The following is a 23194-nucleotide window of genomic DNA, read 5'->3' on the forward strand; positions in this document are numbered from 1 at the left end:
TTAAATGTAGAAAAGAGACTACATCACATACTAAATTATTTTGTGTGAAATATACTCAACAGCAATTGAGGCAATATCTTTTTCGTTTAAAATATTATATAGCGACTCACAACTGGTTCACAACGAACACGGTTTAAGATACAGGTTGCATGCTTTAAGAATATAAATTAGAATTCAGAATTGAAATGGGGAATATATCAAAGAGACAACAACCCGACCAGAGAGCAGACAACCTATATAAATAAAAATATAGATATGTTTAAGTCCCAATATCAACTTAAATATACATGTTTCAAAACACCATTGTTGCTTAATCATTAACTGACTTATGTTTACGAACAGTTGGACCAATTTTTAAAGAAAGAATGTCTATAACGACAATAGCTATTACAACTGATACTAGTACGGCCACACCAACAGCACCCATACAAACAGCAGAAATTCTAGAATCAGGGGCACTAGATTTACTTCTTTTGTACGATGATAAAGATGTTTTGTCAATCCGAATGTCTACACGGACTATGTTTCCGTTGTAACTGGAGGCACTCGTATTGTTTGTACTTGTAGTAGTTAATCCTGCATTACTTTGTTGCTGGGAACAAGCCAAAGGACCAGCTCGTATGTCTGTGTTATTATCTGGAAAAACAATGACGAACATTATAACTTAAAAGCAATGAATAAGTTTATCATACAATTACAAGATATGTACTGTTCAGTGCAATCCACAAAAACAGAAAAAACAGAAAAAAAGAAACCGAAAAAAGTTAATACCTATAAAAACAATAAACAAAAAGACAACCTGGAAATTCTATTAACAAATAAAAAAAAATCCTGAAACATCAAAACAATCCATCGGTTGGAAAATAAAGTATGAAAGTTGTACGTGTAGTAAACTGAACATATAACACATTGATAGCATATTCAGTTGATCTGTAAAGCGAAACACAAATGTCAAACGATACTGAAGTTAAACAAAATGCTTTCAAAAGAAATGAAAAGATGCAACAAAGTAATGTACAAACATACAGAAAAACACTTGGTGGTATATATTTTGTAATTATTTAATAAATTACCGCCATAGTAGAAGAGCCATTGACCAGTTGCACCAAATCCAGTCATTATACCGATGTCTTTTACGGTGGTGTTGACATTCCACGACCAATTGATAAGTTCATCAACGCCTACATCTAAACCTTTACCTAGTGAACATGAGTCATTTGTCCAATATAACCAGAATGGTCGAAATGCAAAACAGCTTAACAGCTCAGTTTTAGCTAAATTAATTTTGGTATCGCCGTTTAATCTCATAACAACTCTTGAGCCGCCGTAGCTTCCTATTACTAATTCGTACGTGTCGTCGGATACCGCCGATGCTGTCGATGTTTTCATGGCTACAAAGCTATCAGCACATGCCTTTACCATAAATATCAGTGTATTTTCTGTAAGAGAGTTATACCCATAGTCAGATAAAAGTGTTGGGTTATTCCAAAAAGATGTCAAAGGTATATTGAGTGTGTCAACCACACCAGCATCCACTGTATCAACCCAAGCAACATTTAATTCTCCTGTATAAGTAAAAAAATGAACTTTAGAGTAAAAATATGGAACGCCATCACTGCCTCATAAGACGAATCTACTTTGACATAATGCAAATGTTTGCAGTTCAATATTATCTTATTTTATCATGAGTTTATGATACATTTGTTTTTAACATTACAACAACAACAAAACAAATAACTGTTTGAAATGGGAGTTCGATGTTGACATGAATATCAATAATGTGGTTATTTTTATAAATTTCCTGTTTACAAAACTTTGAATTTTACGAAAAACTAAGGATTTTCTTATCCCAGGCATAGATTACCTTAGCCGTATTTGGCACAACTTTTTGGAATTTTGAATCCTCAATGCTCTTCAATTTTGTACTTGTTTGGATTTATAAATATTTTGATATGAGCGTCACTGATGAGTCTTATGTAGACGAAACGCGCGTCTGGCGTACTAAATTATAATCCTGGTATCTTTGATAATTAATTAGATATTAAAACTCTTTAATACAGGTTGCATCGCACAAATACTTGCTCTACAATCTTAATTGACTAGGATTTTCGGTTTTCGGACGACGATCGGCAGTTCATTGTGTGTACTCAAACTTCCTAGACCAATATGAACTGACTACCATCATATATTGTTGAAAATTGCATTAAACACCAATCAATCATAAACCTGGAATAGCGTAGCTGACGACAATATAAAAGCTGTATCAAGTCATCATAAACAAGCGTGTTATCATTTGTATATGAATGATCAAGGATATCAAAACCTTTCAAAAAAGTTTACAAAAAGGTTTTCGATATCACAAACTAGTCAAAACATTTACTAAATTTTATCATCGGTATAAAGACATTATTCGTAAATATAGCTCAACATGCAGACTTTTAATACGTTCAGGTATTTCACATCCAATTTTTTATGGTAATATTCTTTATAAAGCACAAAGGTGTCAGTATTCACCTCAGAAACTTACAAAACCTTTGAATAGACTTATTAAGAAGGGATATAATTACGATACTGTTGTCAAGTCATTAAAGATTGCATATTTTGGCGTTAATATTGAGTCACTGATAAGGTCTTTGCATCGGAACTAAACACATTTATTCTAAAAACAGTTGTTGGCATGACACGGGTTATGTTCTTCTCATATATGTTATGATGGTATGATACTAAAACCCTAACGGGAAGGATTGTGCCTGATGTTCATATGATGAAATCATAATCTTTCAGTCAGTTTAGTTGAAGTCTGGAGCTGGCATGTCAGTTAACTGCTAGTAGTCTGTTGTTATTTATGTATTATTGTCATTTTGTTTATTTTCTTTGGTTACATCTTCTGACATCAGACTCGGATTTCTCTTGAACTGAATTTTAATGTGCGTATAGTTATGCGTTTACTTTACTACATTGGTTAGAGGTATAGGGGGAGGGTTGAGATCTCACAAACATGTTTAACCCCGCCGCATTTTTGCGCCTGTCCCAAGTCAGGAGCCTCTGGCCTTTGTTAGTCTTGTATTATTTTAATTTTAGTTTCTTGTGTACAATTTGGAAATTAGTATGGCGTTCATTATCACTGGACTAGTATATATTTGTTATGGGGCCAGCTGAAGGACGTCTCCGGGTGCGGGAATTTCTCGCTACATTGAAGACCTGTTGGTGACCCTCTGCTGTTGTTTTTTTATTTGGGCGGGTTGTTGTCTCTTTCACACATTCCCCATTTCCATTCTCAATTTTAAGTTAAGGAATTGAAATTCTAGTATGGAACAAAAAATAAGCGCTCATTCATCCACCCAATACTTTCCAACCCGCCCCAAAAATAAAACCACAATATCAGTTAAAAAAATATAACGCTATTTAAATCAGAACAAATCTTTATGTTAAACGTTTGATAGTACCCCATACTATTTGATTATATCATATAACGCTCCTACCTTCAGTCTCTGTTAAACAGCAAACTAATGTTAGAAAGAGTATATAATCCTTGATCATTTTTTTTATGATTACACCATCACTATAATTTTTTTATAAAAATTCAACTTCAGACAGGCATAACAAAACAAATGAACTGTTCCTCTTTTTGAAAGCAGGCGGGCTAAAGGTAATAGGTCAGCTTTTAATTACTTTTAGCCGTTCAACAGATAAATTCAATTTTGGAAATCTGACATCTCTAATCCAAGACTGTGATAAGTTCGTCATAAATATATTTGCCAAAGATTCTGTGTTCAAAGTTTTTATGCAAATATTGATTGTTGTAAAGTTCTATTTAATAATTGTCAATAATGAAAACATAGAACTGGTCATGTTAAGTATACATTGTAATTATTTCACAGCTTTTATTTAATTTAATTTAATATAAACAATGTTGAATTTGATAATTTTACTTAGAAAACAAATGTTCACGGTCACTTTGTACAATTAAAAATTCCATATATTAAATGTTTTGTAAATATAACAATTTGTGAAATCAACTACTTAGAATGTTATTTTGTTAACTGCTTCTTCATTATTTCTAACTCTGCTGGTTTTGTCCTTTTAATATCTTTATTTCGTGTTTTTATCAAAAGTGACATATCTAATACAGATCTCTCCTGGTTATATTTTTTGTTTAACTAAAAAAGTAAGTTCACAGCAATAATATATTCTTTATAAACATAAATCTAAAACTTACAAGTTGACATGGCAAAAGTCATGATCACATAAAATAGTATATTTGTCAAAATGTCTTAATTTTCCTTGTAACATTACTATATTTTAAAAAAAACATGTTTAACCCCGCCGCAATTTTGCGCCTGTCCAAATCAGGAGCCTCTGGCCTTCGTTAGTTTTGTATTTTAATTTTAGTTTCTTGTGTATAATCTAGATCTAGATCTGGAGTTTAGTATGACGTCCATTATCAATGAACTAGTATTCATTTTTGTTAAGGGGCCAGCTGAAGCACGCCTCCGGGTGCGGGAGTTTCTCGCTGCATTGAAGTCCTATTGGTGACCTTCTGCTGTTGTCTGTTCTTTGGTCGGGTTGTTGTCTCTTTGACACATTCCCTATTTCCCTATTTCCATTTTCAATTTTATTTCATTTTAGGTGACTTCTCAATGGCTTAAAGAAAAAATGTCTTCAATTATTTTAATTTTGTTTTTTTGGTTTTTTTCAAGATAAAAATAAAGATGAAAAACTGCATTTACCTTGTACAGGTCTTCATTTTTGTAAATATGCGTATTTATTTAACGTATTTATTAGGAAATAGGACTGAATGGTGATGTCAATTGCTTTATTCTACAACATGCGAAACCACTCAGAATCACTCAGATAAAAAAATATATCAGGTGCACAACTGAATGTGCAGTAGCAGAACCTGTGCAATTTTCGTTGAAAAACTCTCAGGTCTGCTTTGTTGTTGTATTGCGACAAAGTGTTATGTGGCAGACGCAGAGGACACTTGAAGAATTAGAACATATTTATCTCAGTGTCCGTGCAATTATTAATACCTAGCTGGAATACCTTATCAATTTATTTGAAAACATTAGTTAAAATACCTATGCTACAAACAACTGAAGATGAAGAGGAGTGCTATAAAATGACGTTACAATTTTCAATTACAAGCATGCATAGTTCGAATTCATATGATATACGAAAACATATAATCTGATCATCAATTCATTTCTTAAAAATCTGTAACGATACAAATCATAGTGTAAACTAAAAGAATTATTGCATTATTTTAACTTTAAAACAAGGAACAGAGGGTTATTTACTCGACAATAATATGAGTTGTGGGAAGTTCCATTAGTCAACAACCCTGCTTCAAAATTGGCACAATTTGTGACCCTTCGCCATTGATTGTAGCATGGTCATGTACATGTAAGGAAGCTAGTTGTTTTTGTTTACAATAAACAAATAATTCAGATACAAACGTAAAACTTGACGTGGGAGTATTGTTATATTTTTCAATATATTTATTTACACGATATATCAATCTTACGTCACTAACAAGTTAAGAATATAAATATCTCGAGAAATATTCAATAATTGATTATTACTTATTCATAAATTTGTAAAAAGAAAGGGAAAATATTTTATTAATTTTTGTAGTACATATAAAATATACAATCGAGATATCTCTACATTTAGCGGTAATGACGTTCAAATATTTTAATGAAATGTATTCTTAAACCATATGTTATCTGGTTTCAAAAACTAGTACAATCAATCGTATTACATCACTTTTTCATTTTAATACCAAATCATCTACGTAAGTAAAATATCGTGATGTTTACAGTTTGTATTTAAAGTATCGATAAATTGAAAATAAGAAATATAATAATAAAAAAAAATAATAAAGAAGATAAAGGCAATATTAAAATTTTAAAAACATCATGAAAGAGGGACGAAAGATACCAAAGGGACAGTCAAACTCATAAATCTAAAACAAACTGACAACGCCAGGGCTAAAAATGAAAAAAAGACAAACAGAAAAACAATAGTACACATGACACAACATAGAAAACTAAAGAATAAACAACACAAACACCACCAAAAACTAGGGGTGATCTCAGGTGCTCCGGAAGGGTAAGCAGATCCTGCTCCACATGTGGCACCCGTCGTGTTGCTTATGTGATTACAAATCCGGTAAATAGTCTAATTCGGTAGGTCACATTCATGAAAGGGAAGGGGATTGTAGTTACGACGTAAGGAACATATCCGATATCATTTGTGAAACGGTTATTCCATAACGGTCAACCAACTCGTGGTGGCGTCCGTAAGGGATGATTTCAACTTCACCATTTGGAACTCTTGGTTTAATAGCTTCGTTGTGAGCAGTAACCCTCTATCAAGAAAACCATGATAGGAAATGCAAGCACGGGAATATCGTATCAATTGGGAGATATATACCCCGTATGCAGGTGCTGCTGGAATGTTGCTAGAACTATTTTTTAATATAATTATGCGAAAACCATGGTTACAAAATCCTTGTTCGTCACATTTTAGATGATATATATTAATAATATATTAATACGTCGAAACAAGTGACACCTCTACGACAGATCCATTCATTGCATGACGAGTGAAAATGACACACGACTGAAAACACATATTATATAATTATTACCCTAATTATCAGCACAACCATGTTAAATCTGCAAAAAATTTGCGGAAGCAAATTTTTCTGCTGTATATTATTTTAGTGCTATATAAATAAAGGAAATATCATTATATTAACCTTCGTTATAAGTTTCCATTGCATTTCGATATTATTATATATTTTAATTTCTTATTAACTTCTTAACAGACAATCTAGGTTCTTTCTCTCTGTTTGGAAGTCCCGCGTTTTCGGAGAAGTCGAATTTTAAGGGTTAATGTGATTTGATTTTATGCATTTTGCCGGAATTTTTATGTTCTTTTTGTCCCCGTTTTTACGTGTTATTCAATTGTAAATATCTAAGTAGTCTTCGGAAGTCACCTCGGTGGTTAAATAGATGGCATCTAAAAAAAAGAAATAGACATTAAATGCCTATACGTATAATTGATCCCATGCATTAATAATTGTTTATTTTTAGACGGTTTAAAATTTGGATATATGTTTAAGTAGGTAATAAATCAAATATGAGATTATGAGAATTTAAATCGGTGAAAATGAATTTATGTCCCTTTAAAGTATTTCATTTTACTAAAATATGTAAAGTGAACATCTTCCAGATGAATATATTTTAATGATGTTAGCATATTTTCCATTAGTGTGCATCAATTTAATATTTTGTTAATAATGTGTTTCTAGCTGTCTACTACTTTTATATATTTTCATAAAGCTGAATTGTTCTGATTAAAAATGAAAAAAATAAAAGAGTGATTAAGATTACGAAACTGATAGCAGTGTTGATGGGGTAATTGGTGAAATAGAGAGGTAGGGCCTATTTCCCTTCGATTTGGACACATCCTACTTTGTAAAAAAAATCACATTGATTCTAACAAAAAATCGCTGAAACTAACATTATAAAGATGCTTGATTCCTTTGTTGGCAACATAGTTGTTACGTGAGGTAGGCCTGCTTTTTTATAAGCTTTCGAGATTCCAAAGCGAACATACTGCTACTTTGTTGATTTGTTCTTTTATTTTTTTGAGGATGACTTCATATAGGAACGTCTTGGGAAGAAAGAAAAGATATTAGCAGTATCCTTTAACTTTAACATCACTTTCCTCTATAAGAAGATTATGATCTCTCACTAAATAATTCAACTTTGATGACTATGTTGAATACATCTATCTCATATAACTTGAGATAAAAGATACAACAGATACACATCTTGTTTTATAGTAATCAAGATTATAACACAATGTTAACTGCTGTACCCCTATTTTTGACATTTTTGACAATGGTGTCTGTTTGTTTTGTTCACGCATCGTTGTCATTATAATAGAATTTGATGCAACTGTCATACAAGTGAGAGATTTTGCTAGCTATAAAACCCGGTTCAATCCACCATTTTCTACATAAGAAAATATCTGCACAAACACAGGAATATGACAGTTGTTATCCAATCGTTTGATGTGTTTAAGCTTTTGATTTTGCACTTTGATTTGGGACCATAACTTTGGTTTTGGTTTTAATACTTTGATCTGTCTTTCAAATCTTTTAATGAGGTTTAAACATTAATTGACAACAGTTTACTGTTGATTTAACGTTTTAAAAAATTGCGAAAAATTTGTTAAAAATAACAAGCGTTTATAATTTGGTGATATGAAATCAAAAATATTGTAAGAACATAAAAGTATACATTGGAAGGTGTGAAACTGAATTTTAGGAAAGATTGAAAGTTTCTAATAAGCCTATCAACTCTTTTCACAAACCAATTTATCAATTAAAATTGATCGTAAATTATACTGAAACGTGTATGAGTATTTTAAAGATTTTTTTTGTGAAAAGAGAAGCTGGTGTTAAATAAATTGAGGTAAAATCTGTCTTATTTTATTCCATTACACATGTTGTATTGATTTAAGCAGGGTTCAAGAATACCATTGCATGTCTTTTAAATACTTTTAAACATGTCATTTGTAGATTCCCAATGCATTTATATATCTTTTTTATTTTATTTTTTGTCCTTTAGGGAATGAATATACCTAGATACTTTCTATGAATTTGTCAGTATGTTTATTCCGTTGCCGTTTTAATGTACAATTATCATCATTCCTTACAATTACACTCGTGAAGGAATTATCCATCATTCTGAAGCTGAGTTCACATTTCTTTTGAAATGGCTCTGTCTCTTATACTTGACGCAGGAAATCTAATTACATTAAATATTTGACATTTAGCAATATGTAAGTTTTCTATAATTGACATTGCATTAATTCCTGTAGCTTTACTTTTTTTGAACTTTTATTATCTTCCTGCTCTGATTGACTTCGTTTATCTTTATCTTATTATCTTAATGTTTGGAAATTTCATGAATAATATCTGCATGTTATTAATTTACCATTTGTCCTCATTTCACAATTTGCATTTCGATCGTTCTTCCTTGACAATGTTTTGATATCCGATTGAAATTGGTTTGGTACTTATTTCCTCTCCTCCTCCTCTTTATTTTTGATTTATCTAAAATGCTTATTTTATAGATTTATCTACTTGTGGTTGTTCAGCAACCAATATTACAGAAGATAACATGTTGAGATCATGATGACTGTATATGTTCTAGTTCACAATTATTGTCCTTTGATTTTCGTTTTCATTTATATGATTCTTAGTAACGGTGTACAACTTGCAAATTTATTCCAAACAAGTTCTTTTTTTCTTGATATTTTAAACATAAAGTATCAAGTTATGGTGTGCAATTACATGCTTAAAAAAATGGGTTATGAATGTTTATGTAAAGAAGTAATTTGATCTAGTTTAACAAAATAAAAATAGTATGTCTAATACTTTCTAATTGATCTATAGTCCCAACAACATGGAATATTTAGATTGTGTGATAGAGCTGGTAGACTTACTATACCTTTAATATTATCTGATCCCAAAAGTAGTACACTACACTGTAACAATCTTTTAAACAAAAAAAGAAAACGAAACAAAAATTTATGTTAATATAAATCTTTTAAAAAACGGTTATACTTTCCAAAGATATAATGTTCATAATTCACAGGTTTTGTTTTCTACCATTTAAATTAAATGATCAAGTGATTGTTTATCCAGTGGCAATTGTTTCCTGTATATTACGGACATGATTACACTATCATAAATACAAGACCTAAGTTTGACAAGCCGATGTCAAGTGATCGAAACTTGGAAACTGCCACTGGAGAATGAAGGAATTTCGAATATCAATTTGGCGCAGAAAATTTCACTTTGCAACAGGTCGTATACGGACCATTAGATCGTTGGATTTCCCGTTTGAATGGTTTTACACTAGTAATTTTGGGGCCCTTTATAGCTTCTTGTTCGGTTTGAGCCAAGGCTCTGTGTTGAAGGCCGTACATTGACCTACAATGGTTTAGTTTTATAAATTGTTATTTGGATGGAGAGTTGTCTCATTGGCACTCACACCACATCTTCCTATATCTATTTAAAACAGATTATAGAATTTATCTATTGTATTCCAGTCGGACGTTGCTGCGTATCTATACTCGATCAGACACCCGAATTAACCAAATTGACGCTTCACGTTGAGCAAGACTCTCCTTATTTGAATTATAAAGTCAAGGGATGACGTTATTTCTGCAACCTAATCATCATTTGATTTGTTCTTATAACATTTTAATATTTGAAGCATTATACACATTTTGTCTTCATCACATGACTGAAAATTGTCTTTCTTTGAACATTCCATGTTAGTAATATAAAACATAGCCATACTTCATGAAAAAAAATATATGTAAACATATGCAATGACACCATTAAATGAAAGTATATATTGAACGTTAAAATGTTTTATGACAAATTAAATCTGTCAAAAACTATTTTTTATTTAGTTCACTTTCCTTCATACCTATTTGAAATACTTAAAATTTGTCAACAAGTCAATAAATCATTCACACAAAGGAGATGCAATGTATATAATTTTTCAAAACAGTCAGTAGAAAATTTTTACTTTTAGTATTATAGATAATGATTAAGAAGAAATTGTGTCTGAATCAGGATTGGTAAAAGTTGTTAGAGATATACTTATCTGCCACTAATTTTTATGTACAAACAGCTATTATTTAATTGTATATTTAAAGATGTGTTTCCAAATATTTACTTGCGGGGCATGAACTGTGAATGTAAATTGTTAGTAGTATTTTGAAATGAGCGTCACTGATGAGTCTTATGTAGACGAAACGCGCGTCTTGCGTACTAAATTATAATCCTGGTACCTTTGATAACTATTAGTATATATTTTGTAGTATTTAGGCAAGTATACAATTTGCGTTCAAATTACTGAATTAAAGAATTGTCTGCACCATAATATATTATCACAATCCTGATCTTTATAAAGTATCTATATATTGTCACAATGTATGTCTTCATAAAGTATCTATATATTTTCACAATCTATGTCTTGCGTCTGGCGCACATTTAAAAGTTCAGTCCTGGTCTCTATGATAAGTTTATTTACAAGCACTGGTTCGATGCTACTTTTGGTGGAGTTCAATTTCCCCGAGAATATCACCAGCTTAGTAATCAGCACTTCTATGTTGACTTGAGTTATCATCAATATGTTCATAATTATAAATTAGCTGTTTACAATACTATGATTTTTTTTTAATAAAACTACGGCTGTTCTACCTTACATTAGCTGTATTTAGCAACATTTTAAGGAATGTTTGGTCCCCAATGCTCTTCAACTTCGTACTTAATTTGGCTTTTTATAAAAAAAAAATAATATTCGAGCTTCACTGATGAGCCTTTTGTAGGCGAAACGCGCGTCTGGCGCAAATATAAAATTTCAATCCTGGTATCTATGATAAGTTTATTTATAAGGGATTTGTATATTGTCACAATCTTGATCTTTATAAAGGTTAGGTACAGCACAATTCTGTGGAATCCGTTGCTGAGCTCTTCTCACTTTATTTAAAGAAATCTAAGTAAGTGTCATTGTCTCCACATAGTGAAATGCCTAAAATCAGCGTTTATACTCGTCTCATCTAAGTAGGGATGATTTATAACTTAACGTGTGAGAAAAATCGATGTAATCTGGTCTGTCGTCCCTTTGCATTGCATTTTTTTTTTTTTGGCTTTTCCTTTATGCTATCTGACAATTGTCATAGGAATTTAAGTGTTCGAAAAATACAAAAAGAAACAGTATCTTTGTTATTCAGTGTATTGAAAACTATGACGTGAATGTAAACAACTACGATAATTTAAATCATGTTGAACAGTCCTGTCATAAAGAGAACGAACCACTTCTATCTTCGTACACGTGTGTCTAGATTGGGATAAAAGTCATAAAGAGAAATATACACATCTACATATTCAGAGGAGTTGAATTGACAAACTGTTGCGGTAGTATGCTTTGGTCAAAGGTGCAAAACTCTATAGAAAGATTTGAATCCTGACGATATGCACATCTACATAGAATATCCGTGTTATTTACAATTTCGTGAAATTCTGTTGAGTTATTTTAGAAGAGTTGCGATAACATGAACAGGACTGACGGACATCCGGACGGGCAGATTGACGGACAGACTGACAGCTGCACGGAAACCCGAACTAGTCAAACACATTATGTCCTACAAAACTTATGTTTTTCGTGGAGTATAATATTAGGGAGCTTAGGCAAAAGAATATAAGAAAATAATTAACATCCGTCTATTGGCTCTTTGTTCAATGCATTTCTATATAATACTCTGCTGATATTCGAATATTTTCCATCAGATTATAAATCCTTGTTTGATTTGTGAACATTTTCAAAATCAACAAAGTTAGTTTCATGAGACTGATTATTTAGTCTAAAAGTACACGCACAAATTAAGTCAAGTAGTGAAATTATATAATTTTTGGAGATCATATATTTATAAAGTTAATTTAGTGCATAACTCTTTTTACAATGGTATAATGCACCTACGAAAGAAATCAAACCTTTGCATGTTATTAGTTACCTAAGAAATATATATACAGTAGTCGAACAACGTTTAAAAGTGGCACCCTTTCGTACTGAAAAAACCTATATAAAACTAAGAAATTGAAAAAAAAGGGATCACCAATCAAGCTGTATCTTTATACTTGTTCACTTGTGTGTAATTAGCTTACATCTTTTTTCCCCCATCAAATTATACCTTTATATCTTTTTGTTTTCAATTCTAATCGAAATTTCACAGCAACTTGTGTAAACTTTTAAAAGCGTCTTGCATCTTTTTCACTTGATTTGGTTATGTAACCTTTATTGGGATACCTTTGATAACTTAAGTTGGTATTCTGCGTATTAATATATAAATATATATAGAATCATATTCAAAACAGTGTCTCTGTGGCCATTGATTGACGACCTAAATTATCCCATTGACTGGGACAGATTGGGTGAACGTTTGTCTGTAACGACCACTGCACACTACATACTTATTATAGAATTTAAACTGTTGGGTCACCAAAGTTTTTTAACGCCTTTAATATTAAAATAATTCGAAAAATTAATCAGGAATAACTTTATGTTTTGATTTATATTATTGATATAAAGCAAAACATCGTGTTATTCCTGATTAGTTTTTCTTATTACACTATTTAGGTGTTGAGAACCTTTTGTGACCCCACAGTTTAAGTGTCTTTAACAAGTACATAGTGAGCAGCGGTCGTTACAGACAAACATTCACATAATATGTCCCAGTCAATGGGATAATTTAAGTCGTCAATCAATGACCACAGCCACACTGTTTTGAATATGATTCTATAAGCAATTCAAACAGAGTGTTAAAACCTAGTTTTTAAAAGGGAGATATATCCAAAGCTAAAGTCGGGAAATCTGTAACAGAGGTTCTATATTGTTAACATCAATGTTATCAGCTATCAAAGCTGAGCTTCAAAGTTATTGTAAACTACCTACATGTATTCTAGGGGTGCCAAGTCAGATGTGTAAACTAAGAATGTTCGAAGAACTTTTAGAGTACATACAATTCAAGGCTCTTTCATCTTGCATTAGTTCATCTGGTATCTATGATGAATTTATTTAAAACATTTGACTTTTCAACACAAGTGTTCTCCATTCCAAACTAACAGACAAATTGGAAGAAATTTGTATCATAAAATTGAATAGCAAACGTATATACAAGCATCCTGTTTTTAATGAGGAATGAATCGTACTTAGAAAAAAATTACTCAGATCCAAACAAAAAATTCATGGACAACATTTTTTTTACTTGGGGAGGACGCTTTTTTTCAACAAACAATCGGCATTCCTATTGGAACTAACTATGTAAGTTGATTAGCATTGAGGAGCAAATTTCTCAAAAGTTGTGCCGAATACGGCTTAGGTTATCTATACTGGGAGAAGAAAATCCTTAGTATTTCGAATGAATAATACTTTTGCAAATAGTAAATTTATAAAAATGACCACACAACTGATCTTCGTGTTAACAACTGCGTAACCTTCCGGAGAACCTGAAATCGCAATCAGTTATTCGGTGGGGTTTGTGACGCTCAGTCTTTAGTTTTCTATGTTGTGTTTTGTGTTTGTGTACTGTTGTTTGTATATTTGTCTTTTGACGTGGCGTGAACGTTGTCATTTTTATTTTCGATTTATGAATTGGATGTCCCTTTGGTATATTTCCCCTCTCTTTTTCTCTATTGTTACTTATGTGACAATATTCCCTTTTTTCTACAATGCGTTTTAATAATTCAAGAAGTTTTAAATTATATTTGTTTATCATATGTTTAGTAGTAATTACAGTAGTTTTGCATATGTGATAAATAGCCTACTGTTTAATCCATATCGCGCAACTTTGATGCGCACCCTTTATCGCATACCCTTTATCACCCCCCTACATTGTATGCCCACATTGTATGTGACGTCACGAACGTCGAGTTTTTACATTGTATGTAACGTCACGAACGTCAAGTTTTCATATTTTTTGGCACACTAAATGCAACTATGAAAAATACAAGTAATTGATCAGTTCTTTTAAGGCCGTTGAAACAACTTGAGACAAAAGTAGAACTGAAGGTAACTCAGTGTTATGGATCAGAAAACAGTTCATATAATATAACTCTTCTGTTGAAATATATGATAAAGCGTATAATACATGGCAAAATCCGTATCACATGCCGTATCACCCTCGACCAATATCATCCCTCGGGCCTAAAGGCCCTTTGGCTGATATTGATATATATTTTGTGTCATGTTTTAAGCATCTGTTTACAAAATCAATCATCTTTGTAGCTAAGAAGTCTATTATGTGGTAAAGTTTTGTAAATAAAAGTTCATACATATATGTAGTCAAGTAGTGACATTGTATTACTTTCACAGATACATGGAAAGCATATATTTAGAAAGTTGTTTCAGTACATATTTTTTCCCCATTCTGGTGTATTGCATTTGCAAAAGAAATCTTACGTATGTCAGCATGTGGTTAGCCTTAAAATATAAAATATTCCATCAACGATCTGGTACCTATTCGTACATAATAAGCAACAACCAAAACATGGAAACCGGCAATAATTTCCTGTCTGTATACTTGTTCATTTGTGTATAAGAAGCTTTCATTTTTTTTCCACCAAATTAGGCCTTACATATCTTGACATTTTCTCTAATATTTCAGTTTCACAGTCACTTCTCTTATGCATACCTTTAAAGATGTCATACATCGTTTTACGTGATTTAACTCTTAATCCTATTTTTAAAGGTGTTTAGTACTTTAGCATACTTATTGCTTGATACTGGTGATGGTTGATATTTAAATATAAACATTAAGTATCATCTAGTCATTTATAAAAGGGGGGTCATACTCAAATATAAATTGAATTCAGAGGCGGGAAAATTTATCAAGCGGAAAGCAAGAGTGATATGCGGCATTTCCAACTCGGTTGCAATGTATTTTATATGTTTACTTAAAACTGATAAATTCACCCTTTGATTATTACTAAGTAATTAAAAAATAAAATAACAAAATAACAGAACTCAAAGTTAAAACTCAAATCGGAATGTCCCACCTTATCAACTTGCATGACAGTCGGATTAAATTCCATTATATGGAATTCATTATTATTATTTTAGACTTGATATTCATAGCTAAAGCAAGTTTATCCTGTATGTTTATCTAAATTGGACTCTCCAAAAATACCTTTCGCGGAAAAAATCATATGTGCTTGGAATGTATATAAAAAAGGGGTTTTGAATAAACATAGTTACCCAAAAAACTACAATATTCTTGCAACTATTTGGTACCTTTTACGAACTAAATGTTGAAATTGATAAGCCTTGAATTTATACAATATTCAAGCAACTATTTGGTACCTTTTACGAACTAAATGTTGGAATTATGAAGGGTCAGTATGCTTGTTAACTTGTGTGTAATGGGCTTAGATCCGTTTTTCATCAAATTATGGTTGTTACAGTCATTTGTGCATACAATTGATAACGTTATACATCTTTTTCATTTCATCTAGGGTTTTTTTTATCGTCTTTTGAAGGCTTTTTGTACACTTAAAATATTGACTGCTTGTTGTCAGTGACAGTTGATATTTGCATTTAATCATTACGTATTCCATATTTATTTGAAAATATGGGATCACACTCAAATATAAAGGAGGGATGAAAGATGCCAGAGGGACAGTAAAACTCATAAATCGACTGAAAAGAAACTGACAACGCCATGGCTAAAAATGAAAAGGACAAACAGACAAGATTATCCAAGGGCGGGGAAATTGACTAGCAGTTTAATATAGCTCAAACGGTATGCTGCTTTCTAACCCGTTTCCAATTGTTTTAAGATATACCAATACCCCTAAATCGCATATGCTGTCGATAACAGAAACATCCCTATTGTGTATTTGTTTTTTCATTCAGTTTGTTTCTTAACAAATTCATATCTTTACCGACCTAGTTTAAGAAATTGTAAACTACGAACTCTAATTTGAAAGCCATAGCACTGTTGTACAAGAAGAACATGTTTTCAATCTTTCAATTGAATGGGGGTAATTTAAATGTAGAAAAATCAAATGTTTTGATATTGCCGGAAAATTAGACCGAATTTTATTGCAGATTATAGAGAAGAATCCTCATCCTATAACTATCACTGCTTGAAGATACCTCCTCACGATATTTTATTTCTTAAAAAAAGTATAGTAAGAATCTGAAAACACGTTGAAACTTATATCATTCATATATCGTTCTTAATACAGAGTTTTGTACTGTTTGTATATAAAGAATTGAGTTTAACTTCCTTCTAGTCAGTTACTACACAGGAAATAAGGACGGGTTTGTAATATTTTAACATCTCGTCTTCCGTGAATGACGTGGTGTATAAGTTTACTTTCATTTGTAAATTCAAAATTTTTTTTATAGGCAGCACAAATAATTACTTTAAATATATTTGCAAATGTTGAGTCTTTGAAGGTCAAAAACGTGTCTGTTACTTTATTGAAGTTCACACTTAGTTGACTTATTGTTAATTCAATGGGTATGAATTGCAGTAGCAGGAGATGCTTACTATGTATACGTACCAAGTCCTGCTACTTTCTGGAGTGTCCATGATTCACCCATATAGTAGGTTAACTTGTTTTGTTTTAGGTAAACTACTTTTGCCTTAATTCATACTCTACTGCATTAAATACATCATGTGTTATCCCCTCCCCTCCCACAAAATAAACAAGAAACAAAATTAAAGTATCCCCAAATAAAAACAATCAATTTTTCACTCTATAAACTAGGAGATGCATAATGCTATAAAGTACTTCACATTCTATAGAATGGTCACTGAAAATCCATCAACTTGTTTATATAGATATTGTATGCAGTCGCATGAGCGATGGTTTTCATTGTTAAAAGATAGACACGTTAATCATGTTAATATGAAGCAGAGGAAATTTTAAAGTTCGCAAAGCCTTAACTTTATTTTCTCGATTAGTTGAATAACAAAAGCTATAGAATGAAATTAAGAAATAAACTTAAGTTCAGAAAGAACAGTAAATAGTTTTTATATTTGCGATTATTGTTGTATTTGTTATCTCGGAATTCTCAAATAATCTCCATGTAAAAGGGCTATGTTTTAAAAACACACAGCTTTTATTTTATAGGGACCTGTTTGTATTTTGTTCAAATTGTATCCTGTAATTTTTTTATTTCTATAAAATGTTCTGCCTACGAAGATATTTAAAGACAAAATTTATCAAGTTAAAATTAATGTTCATTTTAAATGATATATTTCGTTGTATTAACAAGTGTGGACACAGATGAGTGTGGATAGTATGTTTGGATGTTTGACAGTGTCTAATGACAATAAAGTTCTATGTTTTTCCTATATGGTGTTGATAACTGTGTTGCACGGTGACAACCGATCTGAGCATTAGGAGTGTTATTTATTTGATATTTTTTTATGTTCAATACAGACATGGGGAGACAGTAATTACATTAGTTACCAAATGATTATGATAGAACATGTTCTACATCTTTGGTTTTGGATACATTTTGTAGTTGGGAGAGCAATTGTTAATTTCTGTGTCGATTTGGTCTCTTGTGGAGAATTGTCTCATTGGCAATCATACCTCATCTTTTTTTATATGTATTTGCTTACTATTGGTATGGTTCTATTTACATTACTTTGTGGTGGATCGTCAGTATCATTAGTAAATTTTTTTGTTAAAATGTTGAATTTCTTCCTCAGATTAGAATACATTTATTGGTTTTAAGTAATGACAATGGCTTATGTCTGACATGATTATTGGGGCTAAATAAGATAGGAAGTAAACCTCTGTGCTGATTTATATCAATTCTTTATATCTCCTCCAAAGCTGGTCGAAGCAAAGACAAATTTTGACCAATATAAAAATGATTTCACCAAAAGAACCTTTGTGAGCATGCTTCAAAGACTCATAACTGCTCCAAAAGTAATCTGATCGAATTTGAAGCATGTCAAGCAGATATCATCAACATCTACTTAATAAGCCTTAATATGTCTAAATACCTAAAAAGCTATTTAGTACTCAAAAGGTATTGCAAAATTATTCCTTTTCATTTTTTGTTTTGTTATATGGATACAAATATAAGCGATACATGTACCAATACAGTATTTGTTGTGGTATGCAAGTGTAGTAATTAACATTTACTGTAACAATGTTAATTCACACAAATTAAGAAATAACAAATGAATGGGACAGATACTCCACAGCTTTATACGACTGCAGAAGTGGAAACCTGAATGGTTGGGGCTAGTATGGACACAACATTCAAGCTGGATACAGCTCTGAATTTGGATTGTGGTTAAATAGTTGACACAACATAGGTTTCTGACACAGATTGAACGTGGTCTATAAAGAACTTCAACTTAAAAATTTTAAATTGGACATTTACCTATTTTGGTCCAATATCCAAAATCTAAATACATGGTTAAATTCAGAATATCATAGAACCTGAAGAATTCAATTTTTGATGAAATCAAATAATGTTTAATTTTAGACCCTTTAGACCTCCATGTGGACCAATTTGATAACCGGGCCCAAATATTAAAAATCTAAATACACGGTTAGATTCAGCATATTGAAGAACCCCATATATTTTTGTTGAAATGAAACGAAGTTCAATTTTTGTCCCTTTGGATCTTAATGTAGACCAATTTGAAAACAGGACAATACTGTGCAATTGAATATTCCGGGCTATTGGCAATACTGTGCAATTGAAAATTTCTTGCTATTGCGCAATATTGTGCAATTAGATATTTCTTGCTATTGTGCAATACAATGCAATTAAAAATTTCTTGCTATTGCACAATACTGTGCAACTGGAGATTTCATGCTATTGTGCAATACTGTGCAATTGAACATTTCTTGCTATTGAACAATACTGTGCAATTAAAGATTTCTTGCTATTGCAGAATACTGTGCAATTGAAAATTTCTTGCTATTGCACAATACTTGGTATAATAATTTTTGACCCCGATTGGGACCAACTTGAAAACTGGGCCCATAATCAAAAATCTAAGTACATGTTAAGACTCACCATATCAAAGAACCCCAAAAATTCCATTTTTGTTAAAATCAAACTAAGTTTAATTTTGGACCCTTTGGACCTTAATGTAGATCAATTTAAAAACAGGACCAAAAATTAAGAATCTTAACACGGTTAGATTTGGCATATCAAAGAAACACAATAATTCATTTTTTTTGATGAAAGCAAACAAAGATTAATTTTGGCCCCTTATTCCTTGGGACCAAAACTCCCAAAAATAATCCAAACCTTCCTAATGTGGTCATAAACCTTTAAAGATTTCTATTAACTTATGCTAAAGGTATTGTTAAAAAAAACCAAGAAAAATGCTTATTTGGGACCTGTTTTTGGTTCCTAAATCCTATACTGTTGGGACTAAAACTACCAAAATCTATTCCAACCCTCCTTGTGTGGCCATAGACCTTATGTTAAAATATCATAGATTTCTGTTTACTAATACTTGAGTTATAGAGCAAAAACCATGAACAATGCTAATTTGGGCCCTTATTCCTAAACTGTTGAGACCAAAATACCCAAAATCAATCCCAGCCTTCCTTTCATGGTCATAAACCTTGTGTCTAAATTTCATATATTTCTATTGACTTTTACTTAAGTTAGAGTGCGAAAACCAAATGTCTTTGGATGAAGACGATGACGCCAACGTGATACCAATGTACAACCAAAAAGTTTTCAATTTTTGCGGTCGTATAAAAATGATCTCAAATCAAATTTCTAATGCAACAATAATTATTCAACTACTCATTTTAATAAAACATAAAGTATTAAAATATAAATGTCATACAGTCATGGTGATGATGCCCTCGCTAGCATATAACGTTAAAAAGGTACATAAAGTGAAGCTGCCAAAAATTGAACTTAAACTGAGTTTAGAGGTAATAAGCATTATATACATATTTCACTAAATTTAGTTGAGACAAACTTGAGAAATTTTTCCATTTGTGAGAGGGCATTCCCTAGAATGATAATCAAAGTGCTTGTAATCACTGAATGGCTATTAAAGACTGCTTAAATTTATCAGTTGGTAGTAAAGTGAATTTTGCATTGTATATTGTATATACATGTATAGCATTATTTTAAGTTGATTCAACTACTATTCTGGACAGAGAAATCTAAACTCCAATTTTTAAAGAAGATTTCATAAAGCATTGGTTTTAGGTAATTCAACAACCATTCTGGACAAAGAAATAACTCCAATTTATTGTCTGGAATTTACAAAAATGTTTGTTTTTGGCCCTTAATTCCTAGACTGTATGCCCCATAACCCACAAAATAGACCTCAACCTTCTACTTATGGTATTCAATATTATGGTACAATTTCAGAACAATTGAAATACTTATACACGACTTTTTGTACGGACACTAGATTAATGCTTGTTTTGGTCACCTTTGGAACCCTTATTCCTAAACCTTAGGGACTATATATATAACCCCCACCAAAACAATCCCAAGCTTCCTTTTATGATTATAAATATTACTGTGGATTCATAATTATTCTTTGAATACCAATTTTCGAGGCTTTCGTGGGTAGAGTCTAACCACGAAATTAAATGTTCAATGATTAACAAATTTTCTATATATATGCTTGTATGCAGACTTCGGCAAAACCACGAAATTAAATATCCACGAAAATGCAAATTTTCTTTAATCCACGAAAATTGGTACCCACAAAAATAAATGAATCCACAGTATGTTATAATTTTAAGGCTTCCTTTTTACTTATACTGAAGTTATTATCTGGAAACCATCCGTCTTGGGAAGACGACGACAGGATACCTACATGTATTTCAACTGCAAAAATTTCTGTGGTTGTTTAAAAATTTCAAACATGTACAATGAAATATTGTTTTAGAAATTGATAAGCCTAGATATGCCTTATAATTTTTCCCTGCATAGTTGAAGGACCATTTACACTCAGAACCGAGTCATCAGTAGGCAGCTAGTACAGATGTATTAAAACAACCTAGCATCATATTGCTAGTAGTGGTAGTAGCATTCTCGGGTAAATTTGTTCTTTTTTTTTAAATATGTTTGGTTCAAATCAAAATAGAATGCTTTTATCTCCCTAATACTTACATTGTAAATAGAGGTGATACTACTTTGACAAATCCTTGTACATGAGAGTTTTCTGTCAAATCTTTATTCCACAAAGAATGATTTGCATAACAATGAACTGAGCTCAAAGCAAAGTATTCAATAATACACTTAGACAAAGAGCTAAATTCAGTGATATACTTTGTACTACAGGTCCTTCGTTAACATCCATCGACCAAAACCACATCTCAAAAACATTCCATACTACATGGTTGGATTCAGAAGTCCTGAAAAAGACATGATTTTTTTTATCATATTTTAACTACATGGTTGGATTCAGAAGTCCTGAAAAAGACACGATTTTTTTATCATATTTTAAGTATATATACACAGGTTAAAACTTTCTTGTGGTACAATCATTCCGTATCTAGCAACTATCAATTTGCTTCATGCACATATTGATATGTGTTGAGTTTACCTCTGTTGGAAATAAGAACACACAAACCTCCACCTAATTTTAGTCAACGGACAAAACATTCAAAACTATAAAATATTATCTAAGACTTGTCAGTGTCTATTTACCATTGCCACTGAATCAGTGATATATGTACACATAATTATGTACATGCAAGACTAAAATTATAAAGTACATATATAAGACTAAAACTGACATTCAGTCTTTACGATATCTTCATTCCCAAAGTCATTTTCAAATCTGACTTCATGGTAAAATAAGATTCCATATCTACAATCAATGAAAAGGAAATATCCCTGTAATAGACTAGCATTTAAATCACAGTTTTCGAAAATGGAAGCTAGGTCACCGTGGAACCTAGAACTAAAAAAATCGAAACAATATATCTTAAATATTTCAAATGCATGTACATGAAATAATATTAATCTCTAAAATTCACCATATTGTTCCCTTTTTTATCTTCTGTTCGATACTGTATATCCAGTGGCGGATCCAGAAATTTTCTAAAGTGGGGGCCCACTGACTGACTGACTGAGGGGGCTCGCTCCAGTCACGATTCAGTGATTCCCTATATAAGCAACCAATTTTTTTCTCAAATAGCAGGGGCCCGCCCCCCCTAAATCCGTCTCTGATATCAACCTCTAGATGTCTTTCAATTACATTCAGTTTAGTGTGGGTTGATGTTTGATTGTTGTACATGTTACAATGAGCAAAGCCCATATCGAGTCAGCTATAAAAGGCCCTGATAAGACAATGTAAAACAATTCAAACGAGAAAACTAACATGTCTGTTTAAGGTTACATCATCAAAATATGTAGGGTAGGTAGGTAGGTCGGTATTTTTTTTTGTTTTTTTTTTTGCGCCATGATTTTGAATTGTGTGGTCCGTCTTGCATGGTCCGAGTTGTCCATGGGGCGAGAGTTCCCCTATTTATAATAATTGGATTATTTCTTATGACGGCAATAAAATGGCTTAGGGTGGGTTCTCAAAATAGGATCGGTCAGGTACCCGTAAACAAACA

At 31.8% G+C, this 23194-nt stretch overlaps 1 protein-coding gene across 1 annotated transcript; it reads right to left on the bottom strand.

Moving 5' to 3' along the window:
* Positions 1-310: 310 nt before the first annotated feature.
* Positions 311-17207, bottom strand: LOC139484030 (uncharacterized). The gene is made up of 3 exons (XM_071267754.1): positions 17168-17207; positions 1074-1565; positions 311-636 (listed from the first exon to the last, which is right to left on the bottom strand). The coding sequence occupies exons 1-3, from the start codon at positions 17205-17207 to the stop codon at positions 311-313; spliced, it is 858 nt and encodes a 285-aa protein (XP_071123855.1).
* Between the last annotated feature and the right edge of the window lie 5987 nt (positions 17208-23194).

The sequence above is a fragment of the Mytilus edulis genome, chromosome 8 (assembly GCF_963676685.1).
Source record: "Mytilus edulis chromosome 8, xbMytEdul2.2, whole genome shotgun sequence".
In the NCBI taxonomy this organism is placed as follows: domain Eukaryota; kingdom Metazoa; phylum Mollusca; class Bivalvia; order Mytilida; family Mytilidae; genus Mytilus; species Mytilus edulis.